Here is a 23,107-nt window from a genome sequence, read left to right as displayed (position 1 = left end):
ATGTTGGAGAACTTACCTACATGTAGCAAAAACTTAAACATTTGTTTTAGGTGAGTTTACTCTTTAGACACGAATCATGATCATGATCATGATGATAGAGTAACAAAATTATCTTTTGTCATGCAAATACTATATATAGCAGCAAATTCAGATTAAAGCCTATTTTGTGAATTGTCAATATGAAGAACCCTCCTGCATACAGTATAATGAATGCTGATGGATAATTAATTTGTTAAATAGAATATTTGTAGCCCCTATATAAATTCTAGGTGTGTATGTATATAAAAGATTCAATAGAAACTAAATGACACAATATTTAAAACAATGCTGTGGTCCTTATGAAGCAAAACATGGGGCCCATTTGACAACTATAAAGGTGGACGCAATAATTCTGTGCATAGTTTTTACTTAAGGGACAACTAAGTTTACAACAGAATGGTATGATTTGAAAATGAGTTTAGCTACCCACAACTATGCAGAATTATGCCCAAACTTTTACTGAGGTACTTGGTATTTATGTATTTACTGTGCCATGTGTAAGGCACAAAAGAGGAATGATTGAATGACACGTTTTCTTCTTTGGGGCTAGGGAACAGGAAATCAGCTCATCTGTGTTTAAACATATTGCTGGTTGCTAGACCACATACATTTCATATACCTATTGCCATAAACCCATAACATAATAAAGGATAAGGGGACCTTTGTAGTGTTATTTAACAAAGGTTAAAATGTAAGTGTGGCTATTTTATTAATAACATGACAGAAAGATATACAGGTAGTCCCTGAGTTAAGGACATCTGGAGGAATTCTAGATACAAGAGGGGCTTCCCTGCTTTTGCTGTTCTGCAGAGTCTTGTAATTCTTTAGTGACCAAGACAAACTCTGCTGTTGTTTTTTTTTTGCATATTAAAGCACTGACACACAACAGTAACTGACACCACTCTACCTAATATTATGTTGAGACAAACATCTGCCCTAATTGCATTTATTAAAATATTGTACCTGTTCCGACTTACATACAAATTAAACTTAAGAACAAACCCGCAGTCCCTATCTCGTACGTAACCCGGGGACTACCTGTATTGAATTTTCAGTAAAAATTTGAATGTTTTGATTAAGAACAATAGTACAGTTTCCCTTTATGGAAAATGTTTAAACTGCCCATACATGATGAAATTTGAGTTGGGAAATTACAATTCAATTACATTTTTTGTCATAATCTAAAGACAATCGAAGACTGTAAACTGTAAACTGTACACTGTAGTTTTGTTAGACTACAATGAATGGGAACAATTTGATTGTTTTCTTAAGATTTTAGATTTAATCATTTAGTAAATCGTATTGAAGCTGTCAATTTGTTGTCCAACACTTCAACTGCTGGCAAATTAATTTATGGGTATTTCAGTGCTTAGTTTGCAGCAATTACTTTTCTGTTGGACCAAAGGCGGTTAAAATTCACACACAAGTTGCCAGATGTATGGCTAAAATAAAGTGAATATACGCTTAGCTTTTGCATGGCAAAGCTATATGTTCTTTTTATAAAGACCCCTACAGACACACTATTTTCTTTCCCTTGCCATTCCATTCAGTCATCAATAGCAAAAAAAAAAAGTATTGAGGAGCATTTGACTCACTCCATTTGACAACACTGATTAACTTTGTGTAAGCCTCGATTCCCGCCAGGAGCTTACACAAGGCCAATCAGTGCTGCCAAATGCTTCAAAAGTCACATGTAATGAATGAAATAGAAACAGAGGAAAGGAATGGTATCTATATGCTGTTAGAGAAGAAGTGTTTCATACAGCAGCTTGCCATTCATACAGCTGCTTGCATTGTTTAATAGAACTTTACTTTCATCTAAGATATTGCATTTGTCAGATTTTAGTTAGAAGCCGGAAACTGATAAAATGCCACAAGTTGCACAAATATGGCAAACATGAATATTAGCTTTATCAGTCTAGTTCATGTTGGACTACACGGCAATGTGTAGGTATTCTAGGCTCCATTAAATTTTCAGTAATATGCCAAAGTAAAGTGCAATTTGCGTGCAGGGACTTTTCATGTGAACTGTCTGGAAATATTTTAAAGTGCTAAAATTAAACAGAAATGTGGCTAAAAAAAAGAAAACAGAAAAGGATCAATGGAGCATTGCTTCATTACTATACCTCTGACAAGACTCTAGGCTGATATTCTAAACAGGGAAGGCACTCTTTCAAAATACCACCTGCAAGTTTGATGTGCCAGGATGGCAAGCTTTGAGAAAGGTATTGAAACATATTGGAAGCCTGTGAAATAGATGGCACAGCCAATCAAATATTAGTGTTTACAGATTCTCTCCTCTAAATGTGTTAAAATTTTAAAACTGAAATTTTAGAATGACACGCTAACCATTCCACTGTAGACAGCAAAGAACCCGTTGTTTGGTAATATGTTTGCAACCCTTTTAATTACATCTGGAATCTACCTGTTCCTGCATTACACTGCCTATAAATGAGCCTGTCATGGCTGCCCTGGCTCATATCAGATAAGAATGCCAAGGACCAAATGGAATCAAATATAGGTGTTTCTATTTGATGAAATACAACCAATTTCCATTTACTTTATCTCCATCATTGGGTTTGATGTCATATGTAAACAACATATTCTAGCAATCAGAGATAATGCAAAAATGATTTACAATGTAAATATATGGCTTGTAGGATCTCCTAAAAGTTGCAACACTGAAATCAAAGAACACAGCTCCTAAGATTCTATGTAACCTTTTTATGAGTTATTCAGGAGTTAAAGGACACTGGATATCATAATCAATGACCACCAGGGCTTTAAATTACTCCTGGATTTCTTATTTTTCTAATTCTGCTGAAATGAGCAATGGATTTCTGTGTGGCATTATGTGAAAGGTTATTCAGATTCTAGTCATGTGCTGATCAGTGAAAAGCTTTCATAACAAAAAGCATAACTGGATGTCTTGACTGTCTCTCCTCTGTATTATTTGTCTGCTTAGAGCTCACTGGCTTTCAAGGAGCAATGATCATAGGCTAATGGCCTATTATGAGTATGTCTGCATAGAGATCATTGATCTCCATGGAGTAGGAAAGCCTGACATTATGGATGATGTGCTTTGACAGATGGTCAACATTTAATTTTTTTCTTTCAAAAAAAAAATGGGACAAGAAACAGTCAAGAAACCACTTATGTGCATAGGGTTACTGACACAACAGAAATGAACAAGGCTCTAAAACCCCTGTAACCCCTCTAGATGGCACACTCTAGTGCAAAAAATATGGTACTGGAACTTAATGGTTCTACATAACAAATTGAACAATTATAAAATTGGTTACTTAATTTACATAAACTGTATAACACGTATCACTATTATCATTTTTTAAATGTGCCCATCAATAATACATTATGTAAATAGCCATCAATTTCTCTTATATTTCATGTCCTCTCAGTTCAGTCAATAAAGTTCACTTTATTTGTCAACAAATCACAATGTTCTCTATAACCTGTTAAATCACGGTATAATTATTTTAAAATGGAGTAGAAAAGCTAAACTGTACTTATGTGCACGTGTACAGTTCTGATTTTTTCTTCCTGATTGGTACATAACTTATATTTCATTCACAGTATAAAAAGACAACAGAAAAAGTTGTCAGACTAAAATCATATAAAATTATATAAACCAGCTTGCTGTTAAACACTGGGCAGTTTGCCCACACCAAAATGGGAAATGATAATACGATAACAAGAAGATTTCTTCAGGCATTTAACGCACTAATAGTGCTAATAAATGGCTGTCCAATCAATGGGCCATGTAAACTAGAAATAGGAGCAGCTTCTTAAAAATCAGACAGTACAAAACAGTCTTCAGAAAAAGCTATAAACATTGTACCAAAGATTATAATGAAATGGCAATTAAAACCTCCATGAGCACTCATTGCACACTAAAACTTTTAGGTAGCGGAATTTAGCCAACAATTATGTTAAGGTGTTAGGGTGGCTGCAAATGGCAGACCACAGCAGGCAATTCAAATCCTGAAATTGCTCGGGACAATCAGGAAATTTTACCGTTTGTTGTAGATTAACATTGCTTTTTATAAGGATCAAAAATTGCATGCATGCAATGCTAACAGCTTCATAAAACTATAGTTCAGTAATAGTAAGAGTGGTTGGAGAATCAACAGCTATCAGGAAAATATCGGCCTTCCTATAGTCCTGCTATATATTCTATATATCAGTTTTATTTGTTTACAGTAAACTCCCCATTATCTGGAACCCAAGTAACCAGCACTCCTAGTCAACCAGTATACAACCCAGCCAAATAAAGCAAAAAGTGTACACTTTGCGCACCATGCTGTTAATATGCTGACGCCTTGTGTATTACTTACGTGGCTCCCATGTGTTCTCAGCAATGCTATTATGTTCATATTTAGGACTAGTCACAGTTGGGTATGGACGTTCTTTTTATTGCTGGCAATGTACTGCCCTGTGCTTTTTGTGGGATAATATGAATATAAAACACAGTGTTTATGGTATGGTATAGTTAGGGGTAAAGAATTAGGCATATTTTTAATAGTATTTTTCAAGCAACCAGAAGCTACATTTATCCAGAATCTACCAATCTTTATGGGTGCCGGAAAACAGGGAGTTTACTGTATTTAGCTGTTTGCCAAGCAGCTATACATATTAGAATAGTAAATGATCCCACCATCCAACAACCTTTGCTTATTATACATGTAAATTTAAACAACCATGTACAACCTGCTAGAATGCCTATACGACCCCCTTTTTATGTCAAGGACTGCATATTTTTAAAACCATTAGACATAATTTATAGAAAAGAAATGGACATTAGTACCAAGGAAGAAAGACTGTTACTTAAAGTGACCCATGCCATTTCTCTACGCTGTTCCATCTAACAAAACCTGAAGACAGATGTTATTGTTTGCTTTAATTTTAAGTCTGCCTTGATACATCATCCCTTCTTTCTTTATTGTAAACACAGGCATGTTCAAGGGCACAGCAACAGGATTGGCATGGGTTTCCAATATTTTTCATAATATATTTTATCATATTCGATCTAAAACAGTTACCTGATGGTGGAGATTTCCTCCATAAAAATGTTCTGGCCATACATGGAGAGTTCTCCTTCACCTGAGATACACATCTGCAGCGCATGTTGCACAATGCCTACACTGCTACCCATTAAATATTAATGTTAGTGGTAGGCAAATCATCTGTTTATCAACTCTGATGAACAGGAATATGGACAAAGCTTTCCACCTTCTTCTCATATCTTTGGGTGCTAACGCACTTTAAGTGTGATGCAACCATGCATGGTCACCCTTGCGTTTCTGGAACTCCCAAAGAGCTTAAATAAAAAATAGCAGCTACAATCTACTCTACACTGCAACTACTTAAAAGTTGGTCAATAATGGTGGTCCCAGGCATAAATAGTTCTTGCTTTTGCTCAAAAATTAAATTCAATTAAATAAAAATTGCATTGAGGAGAAACATTTTCTTCACATTCGAAAGGTGTTGGCTAAAACCTCTGCTGTCCAGCAGATGTAGTGAGTGTTAGCAAAAATTAGCATATGTTTGTATGTCCATCTTTTTTCTGTCACTCCTGGTTTCATATGTGATGTTACACAGTGATCCAGGACCTCATTAGTTGAAGTGTAATCTATACAATATTACTTTCTCTATTGGCCAACAGCATTCTGACTCAAAATATTCTTCTCCAACCATCCTTTTTCAGTTATTGAAATCTAACTGGTTGTTGTAATGCAGCATTCTTACGGAAAACATTATGGTGCACAGGGTCCTCATGTGCTTTACACACTTCCTGGTCCCCATCTATTTTTCAATCTTTTTTTTATGCATTTTTACCCAGTCATCTCAACATCGGGAAACAACAATAACTATTAATATGTATAAAGTTGTGCATCTGTTCTGAGTCCAATAAGATCACTGATGTACACATGTACAGTCACAAAAACATGTAGGAAATGTTCAAAAACTCTGGTGAGCATTAAGCTCATACATCATCATGCAAACATGGATTGAACATCCCTTTAGTCATTATTTCACCTCTATGTGAACCCATTTCTTCTCAGGTGATGTTTCTTTTATCTGGTCAGGAAGAACTTAATCAAAGAGCGTGAGCACTTGAGTTCTCCAGCAGTGTCTCACACAGGTGGAATTTATCGCTAGTCAGTCGGGAAACCTCTGGCAGGCCTTCTTCCAACGGCAGGCTGTACACCATTTATCCCGATTCTCCATTCCATAAACTTTACGGCATTTCTTGCCTTCACCACGAGGTTTTCTGAACAGATAAGAGTAGGGGTATTCTTAATAAAAAAACACTGGATTTATAAACTCTTATAAAATTAGGCAGAGATACAGAAAAATTAAACATAAATATTTTTATTATTAATAAACAGGATTAATATAGCGCCAACATAATATGCAGCGCTGTACAATAAACAGGGGTTGAAAATGACAGACAGATACATACAGTGACGCAGGAGGAGGAGAGGACTCTGCCCCAAACAGCTTACAATGAGGTGGGGGAAGTCTCACACATGAGGAGCGGAGATATGGATTGATGGGAGGTAGTAAGGGTTTTAAGAGACAGGAGAAGATGGGTAGGCAAGTTTGAAAAAATGGGTTTTGAGTGCTCTTTTAAATGAGTAGAAAGTAGGAACAAGCCAAATAGGAAGAGGAAGACCATTCCAGAGAGCCAGGGCAGCTCTAGAAAAGTCTTGGAGTTGTGCGTGTAAGGAGGTTATGAGTGAGGAACTCATTAGTAGGTCATTGGAGGAGCAAAGAGAGCAGCTAGGGGTGTATTTTTCTATCAGGTCAGAAAAGTAAGTTGGACAAGAACTGTGGAGGAATTTGAAGGCAGGTGAAATGGAATATTAGAATGAAAAAAAAACACATTTATCATTTAACTTGGTGGAAGTTATTATAGTCAAAATGTATACTTCCAGATCAATCCCTGTTAACAAAATCGTGTTTAATTCTTTTCTAAATCCTTTTTCATTATAACCCTACTCTTTGTAATGAAACCATCCCCTTCTTATGTTACAACTCTCAGTCTGGACTTGACTCAAGCAGTGCATATTTTCTGACCTATAGGGAACAGCTAGTAATGTGGAACTATATTTTCATATTTCAAAATGGAAATGGACAGGATTTGTATTTCGAAAGGAACAGGTGATGTCATCTCTCTTGCTTTTTCCTGAACATCCTCTCACCAGTAATCAGGGTGAAACTGACTTTTAATTAGAAAGCAAAACCCTACCTCTGTACATAGATGACCACCTCCACTCAGTGCAGAACAAGGGATGCTAACTCATGATTTGGAAAAAAACAGTTACATGGAAACATAAGGAAATACTGGTGACTTATCCTTTACTCTAATTCTGCCTTTTAATCCACAGCACAGTTACTCTAGAAAAAAGCATATACATATTTTGTACTTTTTTGGATACTCCAAGGCAGCCTGACATTTACAATGGTTTAGCTGTTAATATACCTTGTTATTACAGCAGCTCTGGTAGAGGAAGATAATACTGTCTGAACTGGTTGTGCATGTTCCTCAAATTTTGAACTATATGGAAGACAGACCTGAAAATATATAAAACAGAAAATATTAATATATAGTGTAGTACACAAGTCCACCTCAGTCTTGTCTGGTAATCCTAAAACTTTCCTGTTATGCTGATACTCCCATCTTGCTGTCTCTAAACCTCATGGAATACCATTTAAATACTAGGATGTTTTCCAAAGCAGTCAGCCAGATTTACACCTGGCCTAAAATTGTGAATGTAGCTAGCAGTGCCAGATAAGAGACAGGAAATTACACAGCAGAAGCTTCATAATCTACACTCTAGCTGCCCTCCTGCTGACCCTGGAAGGAGGTCTGTGTGTGGTGTTCATTTACTAGATTACAGAAAACTCAAAAATAAATGGCCCTAATTTATTAAAGCATACCTAAACTCAGAAATTACCCTTTACATAAAAGGGTAGATAACCTTTTTATGTGAAGTAAAAGTTCTGTTTTGTTTGTTTTGTTTAAAAAAAGGCTGCAGCACCGCCCTATAATCCTTGATCACCTAGGCAATCGAGAATGAATGGGAGTGCAAAGCCTTCCAGGATATCTACATCACACATCCCGGGAGGCTCTTGGGTGCTCCTTCAGCACATGCCTGAGCATCTCGGGCATGCGCAGGAGACTTTCGTGAAAAGGGAAAAAATTGCGGCTCTCACGCATGCGCAGTGAGATTGGCAAGTGTTTTTCCAACCTATGTCACCCAATCTCGCACCTGGGTCGGGTGACTTAGGAAGAATAACTCGGAAGAAGGGGTGATGATGGCGGCCCCCTGTGCGCTGGCTCAGGGACGGATGTTGGGATGACGACGGGTCGGTGGTAGACACCTCTGAACCGATCGACTGCGCAATTGAAGGTAAATGGATTTTTTTGGGGCATTTTTCAGTTTTACTTCCTCTTTAATAGGGATGAGCGAAAAGGCCTCTTGACAGTCTTGTGAAAATTTCCTCAAACTTCCGATGGGTTCGCGAAGTTTCAGCAAACTGATTTACAGAATTTTGTTAAAGTCAATGGGTCAACTTAAAACATTAATAGCAAAGCCCCTATACATGTTAGAATCACCAAATTTGCTAGGTATGTGTAGAACAGTGGCAACAAGGGAAAAATACAAAAGTTCCAAAAGACCTTGTGGTTTTCCAGAAAATGGCAGGTAAAGTGACAAATAGGCAGGCAAATAGGATTTTTCCGTGATGGACAGCATACTGAAGGTATGAATAAAGTTGTGGAGAAGTAGCGCGGTGACATTAGGTAAAAGGATAGAGGACCAGAGACGGAGGGTGGGTCAGCGAGAGAAGTAGCAGTGTGTGACCTCTGGTCAGCTATCGCCAGGGATACTGCATTGGTATGTGTCATGGAGAGATGGGTGTAGTGCATCGTCAATGCCACCTAGAAGTGTGTAAAACAATTTTGGAATAGAGTACTGGGCAGGCGGCAGCAGCAGCAGCAGCAGGACCTGGTGGGCCCTGAGACGGAGCGTGGACCGCATTGGTAACTGGCATCTAGAGCTGGGTATAGTGCATTGTCAATGCCACCCAGAACTGTGTAATACAATTTTAGTGAATGGAGTACTGACAGGCGGCAGCAACAGCAGGAGGAGAAGGCGGTGTGCCCTATGACGGAGCAGGGACCGCATTGTTAACTGGCATCTAGAGCTGGGTGTAGTCCATTGTCAGAAATTTAACTGCACCAAACTGTCTTCTTTGGTAAATAGGAATAGGTATCAAACTCACCTCATGGGACCAGGGGTCTTTAAAAATGGTCTCCAAATGGTGCTTAAAGACAAAGGCATCCTAAAGGTCACCCACAACTGTCATTGGCTAGGAGATATTTTGTCCCACCAATATGGTGTGTTTTTGAATAATGTTTTTGATACACAGGTGGGTGATGTGTACTTGTTTTCCATGGGAACTGGTGGGTTTCTTCCTCATCGAACATCTACTGTGAAGGAATGTTTGACTCGGTATCTAAAAATGCCGTCTGCACAAGTACATTTCTTATCAAATGAACATTGATGGAGCAAAATCCTAATATGTGTTTTGACGGTCCATTGTCTGCTACTTTGCTGACAGTGTTGGCTCTGGAAGTATCGCACCTAGATTTGATTCAAGCTATGTTGGATGGCATGCTCGCTGACTTTACACTGTTAGTTGACAGTTATCTTAATGCTCCTCATCTAGCAAAAGCAGATGATTTAGCTGTGACTGAGAACCTATGCTCTGAGCTTCCCAAAGAACTTTAGCAGTTTTGTGTCCTTCAGCAAAAGAGAAAAGGCTTTAAAAGAATATGACGTTACCAGCCATGGATTCCTTGTGAGATAAGAGTAAACAAGGCCATGATCTCTAAATGGGTCATTCCTAAAATAAGATTGGTGCTAGGAGACGCCTTAGCACATATACACTTTGTCCTCTTTGTTTTGAGAACCACAGAACAAAATATTATTTGGTTCTCTCATGTATCAGCTTACTGGTAGGATTTAAAACAAATAATTAACATTTGAAAGGAAGAGAACTACTCTAATATTGATACAGTTGTATGTCTGCTTAAATACTTAGTAAATAGTTTATTTGTTGTTTTTTATTAGTACATTTATATGTGGGGAAAATTAAGCACAGAACAACTTCCTCTACTCTATTTTTGGTTTTCAGCATAGTCTGTTAAAATGTATAATTGGTACATTTTAACAGACTTCTTTGGTAAATAGGAACTGCTTATGTTTTTTTTTAGCTTTAGTGAATGTACAGTGTGAAAAAAAGATGACTAACAGTGTCTTTACTAATACACAATATAGATTACACTGAATGTGCTGACTGCTGACAATTTAACAAAACTGACTAGCTATGCGTGGCACTACAAGTAGCAGCAAGTTGTACCTTCAGTGCATGTGCAGTTAGTGAACAGTAGAGTGTAATACACACAATATAACTTGCACTAAATGTGCTGACTGCTGACAATTTAACAAAACTGACTAGCTAGTAGCTCACGTAAAATAAAATGCCCTATAAAACACTGAACTATGCAGCTAACAATGAACTAAGAAGGCTCCTACACTGTCCCTGTCACACTACAAGTTTCTCCCTGCTTCTATCCTCTACACACTACACAAGATCAATGTAACTAACCCTTCCCTGTATATATATATATATATATATATATATATATATATATATGTCTCTACTCTGATCTCTCCTGATTGGCTGCTGGGCCTTGCTGTGCATCCTGGGAGCAAATGATTCCCTCCCAGCCGTGATTTCTGACGACATTTTTAGGCGTTACCGCCCCCTGCTTTTTCCCTCGTTAGTTCGGCGAGAACACAACCTAATGGCGAATTTCACAGGCCATTCTCGCTCACATGTTCGGTAAGCAGGAAAGGCCCGATTCGCCACGAGATCAAATTTAAAAATCTTGCTCATCCCTACTCTTTAAACCTCTCCAAGGCTGAAGAGAAAACATTTTCCCCAGTGAAGCTGGGTGATCCAACAAACCTGGAACGGATCTGGTCCAGGATTGAAAACATTTATTAAAAAACAGCAAATGATTTTTTATAAATCCATTCCAGGTTTGCTGGCTTCACTGATTAAAGTGTTTCCTCTCCTCAACCTTTGGCCTGCACATGCCATCAGTTTAAATAACCTTACAAGAAAAAAATGTCATATTTACCCACTTATTAAACTTTTAAAAACCCTAGTCATTACTACCTTTTTTTCTCCCATTAACTCTTATTTTTATTATACAATGACACCTTTTACTGATGTGTTCCTTCATTTTCTTTGTTATCTTAATTTCACAGTTGGATAAAAAATGTGGAATATTGAAATAAATGCTGTTTTTTATCTGCAAAAAAACTTCCTATACCCCATACCAATAAAACCTAATTTCAAAATTATTCTAAACATGACAGATTAACCAATAACATTTCTATTTTAAGGGCTAATTCACACTGGCAGTAAATACTGCTACTTGGTGAGATGGTACATGTAGAGAACAAATAGGGGCTGCCAGCTGTCACATGTGCAGTTTTTTTTTGACCAGTGTTGCCATGCAAGTCTACAAGTAGCTGGGAAAGTGCCAGCTGTGGAGAGTCACACAAAATCAAGCAATCGAGTGACATATGTGGACCTACACTTTTTCAGATTAAGGCTGGGTACACACCTGCAATAATTGTCGTTGGAAAGGATCTTTCATGATCCCTTTCAACGACAGAAGACTGCACAATGCATGAACAAGCACAGTACATACTGCTCTATGGACAGGGGAGGGGGAGAACAGTCGAGCGGCATCCCACTGCGCTCTCTCCCCTTCACTTTCATTACGATCATTCCTAATAGTCCAAAAATAGTGGGCAGAACACCTAATATGTTTTGTCTGGATATTCTATATAATTCTGAATTGTTAAAAAAGAATTTTTGAAGAAAACAAATATGCATTTATTTTAAAACAAGAAGCTAGACAAGCAAATGTTAACATATATTGTTTTTTTAAATCCCATATTCTTTGTTTAGACTGGTCTGCTCGGTCTCTACAAAGGGCTCCACAGCTGTGATCAATTGTAGTCACAATGTAGGAATAAATTCTGGATAATTAGGGAGCAATAACTGCAATTCTGTAGTCTCGCCATAAAGTCAACAATTACATTCATGAACTACCCAAACAATTAAACAATTCAACCAAGTGACAAGTTAATGAATACTGTGGTGCAGAAAATGTGATTTCCAAACCCTGCCTAAATTTTGAACTGGGTATGGGGCCATTGTTAAAAGACACTTAACGCACTATAGCTGGATCTTACATGGAGGATTGTATTCATTTTCTAAATATATTGGGAATTTATGTTCAACCTTCTCTTTGGTATATCTGAAATAATCATACTTTGTATGTGGAATCCAAATTAATATACTGAAGTGTCTGCAGCATCTTTGGGTATTATTGTATGGACTTTGTGCCAAGAGGGTCAGAGGCTCAATGTTGCCATACAGAGAAAAAATGTTAGCTAACAGATATCATGACCAGGACCTAATAAAAGTGAAGGTAACATTCTTTTCATTTGTAAGCCACAGGATATGGTAATAAGTATTGACAATGGACTTTGTAAAGAGATGTGTAATATGTTGTTGCTATATAAATACTAGTTATTATTATTATTATTATTAATAATAATAATATTATTAAAAATATTATTATTAATAATGTGTTTTGTTCTTTTAAACACAAAATAAACCCTTTTTTACCTGTTTGTCGACTCTTCTCAGTTCTGGATACCACCATTGCATGCTCTATCCCCTATCGTTTTTTTTATAAATATTACAATTTTTTATGATATGTTCATTCCTTAATAACTGTTACTTCTTCAATGTTGAAGCTCAACTTCTGCTTTGTTTAAATTTTGTATAGGGTGGAGAAATGCTAAAACCTCTATTCTCTTTTTATTGCTTAACATTCTTAGGTGATTTTTCTGTACTTACTGTCTTTATACATTTAAAGAAAAGAAAGTGAGGGCAAAGTAATAGCAATCAAACAGAACAGGAAGTGAATGAAAATGTCCTTCAGAAAATAACAATTATAACAATCAGCATCTAAATCTTACAGAGGTTCTAACCCTTCTTTATACAAAATAAAAAAGGGTTGGCTGCATTTAAGCTTTTTGTAGAAATGAGCTAAACATTACCTAAAGTTGCTGACTGTAGCCGGATTAGGAGAGATCTCTTTTTTGGGTACTATGTACCACGTTTAATAGATATGTTGCTATAACCGCTAAATCCTTTCTTTTTCACTGTCCTGCTCCTCATTGTTTATTTTTCAAGCCCAATGATTCTGCTATTTTTTTTTAACAGTGATGTGGTTTACTCTATTCAGAATTCCTAATGGTTTCCCTTAATGTATTTACTCACTGAAGTTCCTTTAAACGTAGTTTGAGGCAGTTGAGAAACACTGAAGTTGACATCATTTCGCCTTGAGCTTGGAATGTTCACTGAAGGAGTAACCTAAAATTTAAAAAATATATTTTATATAGTTATCAGTCATTAGTTACAAATCAGTTAGTTACAATTACTTTGGACTTGTGGGGAAAAATACGTAAAGCCCGCCAAATGTAAATAGTATGCACCTCCAAGTGCATGCACACCACCAATTCCCATTTGTTTCCAATTTTTATTTTCCAATTCAAATTTCTAGAGAATCAAATAATCCTGAAAACCTGGGATGCCATTCTAGTTATTGACCAAGCTTCCATTAATCCCCCATTTCCACCTCATATACTTTAATATGGGCTAGTAGGGTTCGCCAGTAGGGTTTTGAGCTAATACAAAAGCTTAAGAGGAAAGTAGTGTCAGCAACTAAGAAGCACTACAGGGAACCCAGGTTTTAGGGATCCTGGCTAATCTACAATAGACCTGTCTGCTATATAAATCTGTAGAAATGTTTTTCCCCCTAAGTTTGACTCAATAGTTTCTAGAACTATTTCCTCAAAGCTTTTGATAGGAAAGCTGTACCCATCTAGGGATAGGCCAAAAAATGAAACACAACTAATGATAATATGTAGGAATTCCATTAGTGACACTATCTAAAATTTTCAGTTTAAGTACATATGTAGCTCCGAATTGCAACAATCAGGACAACCATAAAATATATTCCTGACCACCCATCCTGCATCCATGAAAGAAAAACATAATAGCACATCTATAACCTTGCTGTTATCAAGTTGACAGTCTCCTTCCCCTTCTTGTTGAAAGCCTATTAAGCATACCTTGAACAATATAGGATGATGAAGTGGACCAAAACTTAGAAATTTTACCTCCATTCAGGGAGCTGATTCTTAATATTGATATACAAGTGAACAATACAGAACATATGCAAGGGATATCGTTTTTTGGACATCTTGTCCCATTTCAGACCCAATCAAGACAATAGATATACAGTATATATGGATATATAACAACTAAGAACTAATTGGAGAATATTTTGCTGTTCTAAATTCCCTCTTTCAAGCTAATTTCTCATTTTCCAGTCGTCAGACTGAGCAGCCGAACTTCTCCCTGGTTTCCCTATTCTTTTAGTGGTCTTCAGCTTTAAGCCAAAAACACAGGGAGGACACAGGGTCCTCCCTGCCCTTGAAGCCATTCCTTTGTGGTAATGAATTCCCTTGTCATAGTAAGCGCTCATATTTAAATTCAGTGCATTTTTGTTAAGCAGTGTTATGTCTTCCAGGACTGGGAATTAAAAATGAATGATGGACAGCGTATACGGTCAAACAGAAGGAGGTTTATGTAAATATGTATAGGGGCCTCTTCGAACTAAAAAATAAACATTTATCAACTCATGAGCTTAGCCTATATTTTGGTGGGGAAGAAAATTATTTGGTGGAGATCTTTGTGACCATTCATGTACATACCAAAACATTGAAATAAATGTCTTTATTTTTTAAATTCAAAACAAATTATTAAATGTAAAACACTTTTCCAGATGCAGTATAACTCTTAACACTAGGTTCTTTAGTCATAGTTGGGCACCACTGTTCTGCTTCTTTTTGAAAATCATGGAACTGTTTATACATATAAACTTTTCTGCTATGTGACATTCCCCCTTTCTTTTAAGTATTGTGTCAGGAGGAAAACATCTGTCCTAGCAGCGACAGATATATGCAAACCCTATTTGAGAAAAAAATTATTAGCACTATGAAATTTACAATGCTAAATGCTTCATTTATTTTTGTTTGTATATTTTAATTTACACTGATTTACCTGGTAAGCATGATCTGAATTCATCAAGTAATATGTGTTTGGAGCTGATCTACTCAGACGGGTATTTAGCTTGGTCTCTGTCTTGGCACAAATTGTATCACAACTTCCAACACTTGCAAGATGTATAGTAGAGGGAGTCGATGCATAGGTTGGAGACTCAGCAGACAGATTGTAGCACCCTTCAGAATCATTGTTCAGTCTAATCTCTGTATAGTAAAAGTCCTCCTCGCCATCACAGTCATCAGATTCTCCAGTACGGCTGAAGAGAGAAACACAGAACAAAGTTTCTCATAATAACATCCCTAAACGAAAGCTTTGCAGTTCATGTGAGTGCAAGAAAAATACAAAGACATAACTAATAACACATACTAGTAGTATTGCCTGGGTACCCCATCAGGCACTACTACTATTATTGTTATTAATATTATTAAGATTATTATAAATAATAATAATAATAATACACAGTGGTGACCTAGTAGAGACCTAGAATCCAGCAGCAGAATAGTACACCTGGCATGTCAATTAAAAAACAGCCACTGTAGCTCTTCAAGACCGCGCTTTGAATATTTACAATAGAACAGCAATATATATATATATATATATATACACACATCTTTACAGTAGATTTTAACATAAATACTTTCAATGTGATTTGGTATGTAAGTATGAAATGTAGGTTTTGTGCAAAAAACGTTAAATTTGGTAATTTATGTAAGATAAGCTTTCCGGAGATTCACACTTTCTATCAGGTCAGCACAGTAGCGCACTAATGGACAACAATCACCTTGGCCTTGTGATCATCTCCCATTAGCTGGCACCTATTAATGCAAGAATTGGTTTCATAGATCTGTGTGGTTTTTGTTCTGCTACTTCTACAGACTCCAATAGACTGAAAATTGAAGTAGAGTTAAATTTAGAGTAGAGTTAAAGTTCTGCAAGACTGGGGAAGATACATTTCATTAGTGAACCAGGGTGATCCAGCAAACTTGGAAAGGATCTGGTCCAGGAATGAAAACATTTGCTAAAAAATACAACATAACTTTTAGGAAATCCATTCCAGGTTTGCTAGATCGCCAAGGTTCACTAATGAAAGTGTATCCTCTTCAGTCCTGGAGAGCTTTATTAAATCAGGCCCATAAGCTTTATTCCACTATTCTGCAATGATCGCTATTTTCAGTAAGGCCCGTTAATCTAAGCAATGGGGGAAGATGAGAAAATGACAGTTGCACAGAAGAAAATAGCGATCAATTTGGCAAATACCAGATGAGTCATAGCTAAGTGATTTGAGTCCACAGCACGTGTTGTATTAGATTACCCCAGATGAATGGTCCGAATGTGCTTCTTGATTCCAGCAGCAGTACTTAGAATTTTCCCACACTTCTTCCATAGACATTTGAACATCACTTTCATGGAGTTCTATAAATAAACAGGGCATGAAATGAATGTGTATGAACAGTATAAAAGACAACTTTAGAAACTATTTACACTTATGTGTTTTAATGCCTGTTAACACATATGTCCATGTTTGTCAATAGTTTTAGTGGTGGTGCAAGTGTACATCAAAAGTTATGGTCAATTTTTAGCTCTGTAGTCATGCATTTTTTGGAAGAATAAACATGCCAGTTTTAAGGGTAACAAAATTGTTTAATTTTGTATTGTAATTTTAATACTCACACAGAGTACTTTAACAATACTCCCCTACAACAAAAATGTCCATAGGAAGTAACTAGCTACAAACTGTATAGCCATTTTTGAACACCAAACCTGGTTGAAAAAAGGGTCCATCAAGTGTAATCAGAAAAAAAAGAACTATGTGATAATGAATTTTGTATGTAACCATATTGTAAAAATCAGAAAATTGCCTAAAGCATAAAATATATAATTTGCCCATCTGACACAAAGCTAAGATTCATTTTAATAGCTTCTTCTAGCAGCACACACCTTCCTTTCACTCATCCAGTTCTCCATTCAGCTGTGTAGAATGAACAAAAAAACCTAGTCCTTAAGGCATGGGAATGCATGTGACTTTTTTTCCCTGCATCCAAAAAGTACCTGGTATTTATTTCATTCATAGGGATGGGAAGAGTTATCAATGATTTATTCTATACAGTCTTTTTATGTTATATGAAATATCATATCATATTACCATAATTTAACAGTGGTGAGAATGGAAAACTGGTCATCCTTCAGATAGAATCTGTCCATCAAACAGACTGATGTAAAGTCGAGCAACATCATGTTGTTGTTGGCAGGACTGATAACATGAATAATACTCAAATGCAGCGGATGACTAACTTGAAATGACACTGCAGCATTAGATTTAGAATTTAGCTAGTTATTTGCAGCCATGCATGACATACTTTGAGCGGATGTGACATAAATGTATATGAATGCATGTAAATATGTTAAAACAAAATGTGTGTGTGTGTGTGTGTGTGTGTGTGTGTGTGTAAAACACACAGTTAAAGGCTAAAGGCATTTTCAAGTACAAAGCTCCACGTGACCCTCACCCGCTTCTACAATTTAGGGTTAAAATGTCACAAATCAGTATACAGAGGTGGAGGTCAAAAGAGATTTCAGGCCTTTAGCAGACAGACCCATTACTATTAAATCATAAAATATACACAGTTATCCCAAATTCAATTAAACATAAATTCAATACAAATATATTAAATTAAAATGATAAGTGCTTATTATAGAATGACAATCAGTTCACAGACTACTTTTTAAAGTATTTAATCCAAAGAAATAAAGATGCGGGCACAAAAAGTTTACCTGTGGATCCCAGCTGAACAGTAAGACCACTTACTGAACTGTTTGCCTATTGCAGAATATAATAACATACCTACATGTGTTTACGTTTTTGATTGGTTCCTATATCCCATCCTTTTTCTGATACTATTGGTAAAAAGACAACTTTTTTACATTATCTTCTCATACAGCATAACCGAGCATGCGTTATGAATACTTCTGGTATGTGGTACCATGCTACAATGCTGGCTTTAAAAATATAGGTATATTCACTGTTGGGCAGAAACAACTACAATGAGCTTTCTTTGGCATGGTGAATTCCTAATGTATGCAGCTTGTATGGGTTGGACTAGAACAACAACTAACCTTAGAGAACTAACACCCTTACAGTTGGCAGTTGCATATTTTGTTCACAGAAGAATATATTTTCACATTAATTTAACTCCAAATACCTGTCACAACCAGGTTAAAATTGTTAGGAACAATATGTGATTAACAATGCTTAATGGATTCAGTGTGCATCCGATGGCATGGTAATAGGATCACATTAGCATTCTACAGGCAATACAATGTGACATATAGCACCTGCACATACGTTAAAGACCATTCAACTCATAAAGTAGTGTGCGCTGACACCGATATGAAAGATAGGGTGATCTTGGAATGATATATGAATTATACTTTATCAAATTGACCTTGAGATTTCACATTTTTGAAAAGTTGAATTATTGAGGACTGCTTTAAAAATTTAAAGTTTTTAGGATCTGAATAATAAACAGACTAGCAATGCACACAACACGTCTTTCTGTCGTATTTCAAGCTCACCCACTTTAACACAGATACAGTGTTCAAAACTACCTACATTTCTAGTATATGTGTAGCTCTTCATGCTAAAAAAACACACAGCAAAACTAAAATACAATGTGTTGAATATGAAAAAATATGTCAATATTTGTGCAAAAATATTCAGGGTTAAATTTATTTTGATTTGTGTCCTTGTTGGAGAGAAGATTATCAAGACACGGCAAGGGAGGAATGGAACTAAGGGTTTGTCGTTTGGTTTTACCATAACACAAATGGGTCTATTTATAAAGTAGAGAATCTGACATTTAACACACACTCTGGTGCTTTAGGTATCCTACAGGTCCATGTGTTTTTAATAGAAGTGACTGAATCTCTACTAGAAAATGTTTGGTGGATGTATATGTGCAACTGTGACCTGGGACACAATGGGACAATGCTAAAACTATTACTGTGGAAAGGACATTACTCTTTCACAGTAAAAAAAGTCAGATAACAAAACATATCAAGAGTTTATTCAAGAATAAAAGTAAAAAAAACCTAGTTGAGGAAAACAAAGAAGTAAAACATATGAAAAACACCTTTTTTGATCAGTTAGGTATTCTATGGGCAATCTATGTTCGTTTTTATAGATGTTAAAGTTTGTGCATTTAAAAAAAAAGTCTACATCTTTCTGCATTTACACTCTATCCTCATCAATAAAACTTCCCTCCTAATAGCTTTCATTGATTGATAAATAATTAGGCTGACCTTTCTTTTTCTTGGGACAGGATCTTCAAAAAGTAGGTTGCTGTTTTCACTGTCATCGGTGTTGTCATCTGGATGAGCTGAATATCGGAAATGTTTGAAGCTGTTCGCAAATAAAGGGGGTGATGGAGTTGACGGATTGGAATGGTCACTTGTGTTACTCCAACTCCAATAACCACTGCTACCATGGCTAGAAGGTGCACAGCCAGTCTCTTTCCATGATCCATTCACATCTGCCAATAAAAGCATCACAGAAGATGGAAATGCTTACAGGGATTGTTAAGTTTACACATTTTATAAAATATAAACATTTGCAGGTTTTTATTGCAGAAAATACATTCTTTAGGGTCAATTCACAAAGCTTTAGCATAGAGATAAGTATTATTTTTTAAAACATGCCTGGAATTTTTAAATTTCACTGAAAATAACTAAAATAACCAAACAAGAAGAACAGTCAGTGAGCCTACATTTTTGTTATATGGCAATTGCAAATTTGAATTATATCTTTCAGGAAAAAATATTAACAAGTCATATGCAGAAATATGTAAGCAGAAGCACTAATCTTGCTCAAGCCATTCTCCCAGCAGCTCAGCTCACCCTAATTCCCCTATCAACGCAGCTCTGTTTGACAGGAGGCTGCTGGGTAACTGCTGGGATCCTTGTGAGAGTGATAATCAGCAGGGTCTGCTTTTCTTTATAAATTGCAATGTTTAATTGTTTAATATTTAATCTCTCCAGGAACAGCAATTGATTTATATTGACAGAATATTGAAATTCAATATTTAATCATTTTAAAGCTTACATCAAAATGGGGAAAAAATCAACTTTTATGTTACTAATTTAAACACATAAACCAAAACAAAGACCAGAAAACTAGCAATATGTATATGCAGAGCCTCTGTGGTTCTCTCACAGAACAGAAGCACATTTTAGGTGCATGTGGCTTCTACATATGTTTGTAAACTATGCGACTGAGATGTATATTAGCATTACATTCCATTTATTGTTAGCTATATACTTTTTGTTTTTCTCTTTTTGGGTTTGCTCTAAATTCCCTATCTCACACGTATCTCACTACTTCATAATTCATAGCCAGTTAATGTTTTGTCTTTATATAACTTGTAAGAGTAATATGTGCTTCTGCAACATTCACATACCAGTAGGTCGAAATGAAGGGCTCTGAACCAATGGACTTGTAGACAAGCTGGTCAGTACCATAGCAGCTGTTACTTTATCCATGTCTATCTCTTCATACCTCCTAGAACACACAGAAAAATATATAATACATATATAATACATTCCTTGTACAACCATAATAACAAATATTAAAACCATAATAAAATAATTATAAACTATGTTGAGAACAGACTTGGTAATAAGTTAAAGGTAATCCCCCTGCCATGCAAAAACAAAAACATTTCCAAACCTGAAACACCTGTGCTGCCATTGGCTGCCTCCCAGAACATCCCAGCGACATACATACAACGCCATTCTGTTCTATTTAGAGGCGAGTGGAAGAACAAACAAGCGGCACAATGCTGAGCTCCCCTCCCTTCGCTTCTTTTGTGGTGGTTCATCTTTTTCTGTCGTTCATGGATCTGACAGGACGGATGCATGAACGATATCGGACGGCCTCTGTACACATGTCAGATTCTTGTTCAAGACGGGCCTAACAACTTATATCGGCTGAAAATCATCTGACGTGTGTACATAACCAATGCTTGCACCAATGTACAGTGTACCAGGATTGCAAATGTTATCTATTTTTATAAACATTCTCTATTTAGGTATGCACATAGAAAAGTATATAGAAAAACAGGAACATGAACAAGAAGGTAAAAAATTTTAACAAACATCACATATTACTACAGTAATCATGAATACAGTAGCTGAACCTATAAGTACAAACTAGAAAAAGAACTAGAAAAATGATCCACAAAATATGGAAACAACATTGAACAAACCCCAAGAATCCCACCGCAAGGGTATGTTACTATATGGAGTGGTAAACCCCTTAGGAATCAGGGTGTGGGTGGAGCCTTTATTCTGAAAAAAATCATATATTGCTGCCAGTAAACCCTTGTGTTTTAAAATTTCTCCTGGATCCCATGTAAGGTTATATCCTCCATTATTATGATCTCACGTACTCTTGATAACCAGATTCATAGATTAAGGGTTTGTTTGTTCTTATAGTGTAGGAAAACACAGGATCTAGCTGCATTGACCAGTTGCAGTAGAAAAGAATTGTAGTAGGATTTCAAAGGGGTCACACAGATGTGCAACTGCAAATGTTATCTATTTTATAGCAATAAGTACCGGTAAGTAAGTTTTCAGAACCTAATGCACATTTTTGACTTTACATCCACTTTAACATGTGTATATTCATGTACCTTTCTTAGTAAACATAATATAATCCATACACAATATATGAAAAAACAACAGCTCTATCCTTTAGTAATGAATATGAAGGTGCAACTTTTTTTTTCCTAATAGCAAACAAAGTAGTTATGAGGTGTCACATCTTATGAAATGGTTGGTTGGGTCAGGGCTTGTAGCAGTGCTGGATCCCTATATTTAGAAAGGTAACAGGGAGGGATCAACCTCCCACAGGTAGCAAGGGAGCAGAAGGGAGCATCCTTAAAAGTAGCTTAGGGGTATGGTGTTTCCACTGGCAGAGTACCTGGGGCAAACCAGGTCTGGGGGAAGGAGAGGTTGTTATTGGCTTAGGGAAAATGGTTATAATTGCGATGAAGCCTGCCTTGTAATATATCGTAGCCTTTAGTAGGGAATATGTTTTCCCTGCTTTACCTCACTCTGCCACTAATTTATCAGATTCTGATAAACAGTGGATATTAACAGTGATAATAACAGAGGAGCTTGTTTTACTCCCATAATTTCTATAGTGTGTCCCCAAAGTCTTACCAAATCAAAGTGGGAAAGATGGCACACTACAAGCCATGTAATGTGTGTAATGTGTCTATTTCAGTTTTTTTTTACTTTCATGGGGGAGCAATATTAATACAGCTATTTACCAAGGGTGCAAAGGATGCCAGAGCATCACTGTAGCAGAACACAAACTGTGTACATCTATGGGTTTATGCAGTTTTACCATGTGTTAAAGAAACGCACGCAAGGCTAAAATCCATTCTTCCAGTAGGCAATTTCTTTTGCTGCATGGACTCACTTTAACCCTTCTCCAAGGGCAGGTCATCGACCTAAAACTACCTACACCCAACGCTAAGCACTAATAATCTAGTAGAAAGAGTGCAAAGACACAGAAATGCCATATCATAGGGAAAGAGAAAACAAAGGGGAAGCAAGAAGGACAGAGGCGAGCAGAAAAAACAATGAAGCTAGGGATGGGAGTAACAGACAAAGAATGAATGTGAAATGACAAATAAGATTGCACTATGTGAGAGAGAGGGAAAGTACAGCTAAGAACTGAGAAAATCCACTC

At 36.5% G+C, this 23,107-nt stretch overlaps 1 protein-coding gene across 1 annotated transcript in view; it reads right to left on the bottom strand.

Annotated features, from left to right (window-relative positions):
* Nucleotides 1-4,285: 4,285 nt before the first annotated feature.
* ZNF704 (zinc finger protein 704) overlaps nt 4,286-23,107 on the bottom strand; it is a 30,485-nt gene continuing 11,663 nt past the window's right edge. Inside the window, exons 2-8 of the mRNA XM_072413290.1 lie at nt 20,808-20,908; nt 19,654-19,883; nt 16,667-16,767; nt 15,352-15,610; nt 13,504-13,596; nt 7,544-7,635; nt 4,286-6,328 (exon numbers count right to left, since the gene is read on the bottom strand). Of these exons, the coding sequence (XP_072269391.1) occupies nt 6,217-6,328; nt 7,544-7,635; nt 13,504-13,596; nt 15,352-15,610; nt 16,667-16,767; nt 19,654-19,883; nt 20,808-20,908 (988 nt within the window). The 3' untranslated portion in view covers nt 4,286-6,216. The remainder of the gene's footprint in view (nt 6,329-7,543; nt 7,636-13,503; nt 13,597-15,351; nt 15,611-16,666; nt 16,768-19,653; nt 19,884-20,807; nt 20,909-23,107) is intronic.

The sequence above is a fragment of the Pyxicephalus adspersus genome, chromosome 5 (assembly GCF_032062135.1).
Source record: "Pyxicephalus adspersus chromosome 5, UCB_Pads_2.0, whole genome shotgun sequence".
Classification (NCBI taxonomy): Eukaryota; Metazoa; Chordata; class Amphibia; order Anura; family Pyxicephalidae; genus Pyxicephalus; species Pyxicephalus adspersus.
Note: the sequence above shows the minus strand (reverse complement) of the source record. Positions and strands in the feature narration are given on the sequence as shown.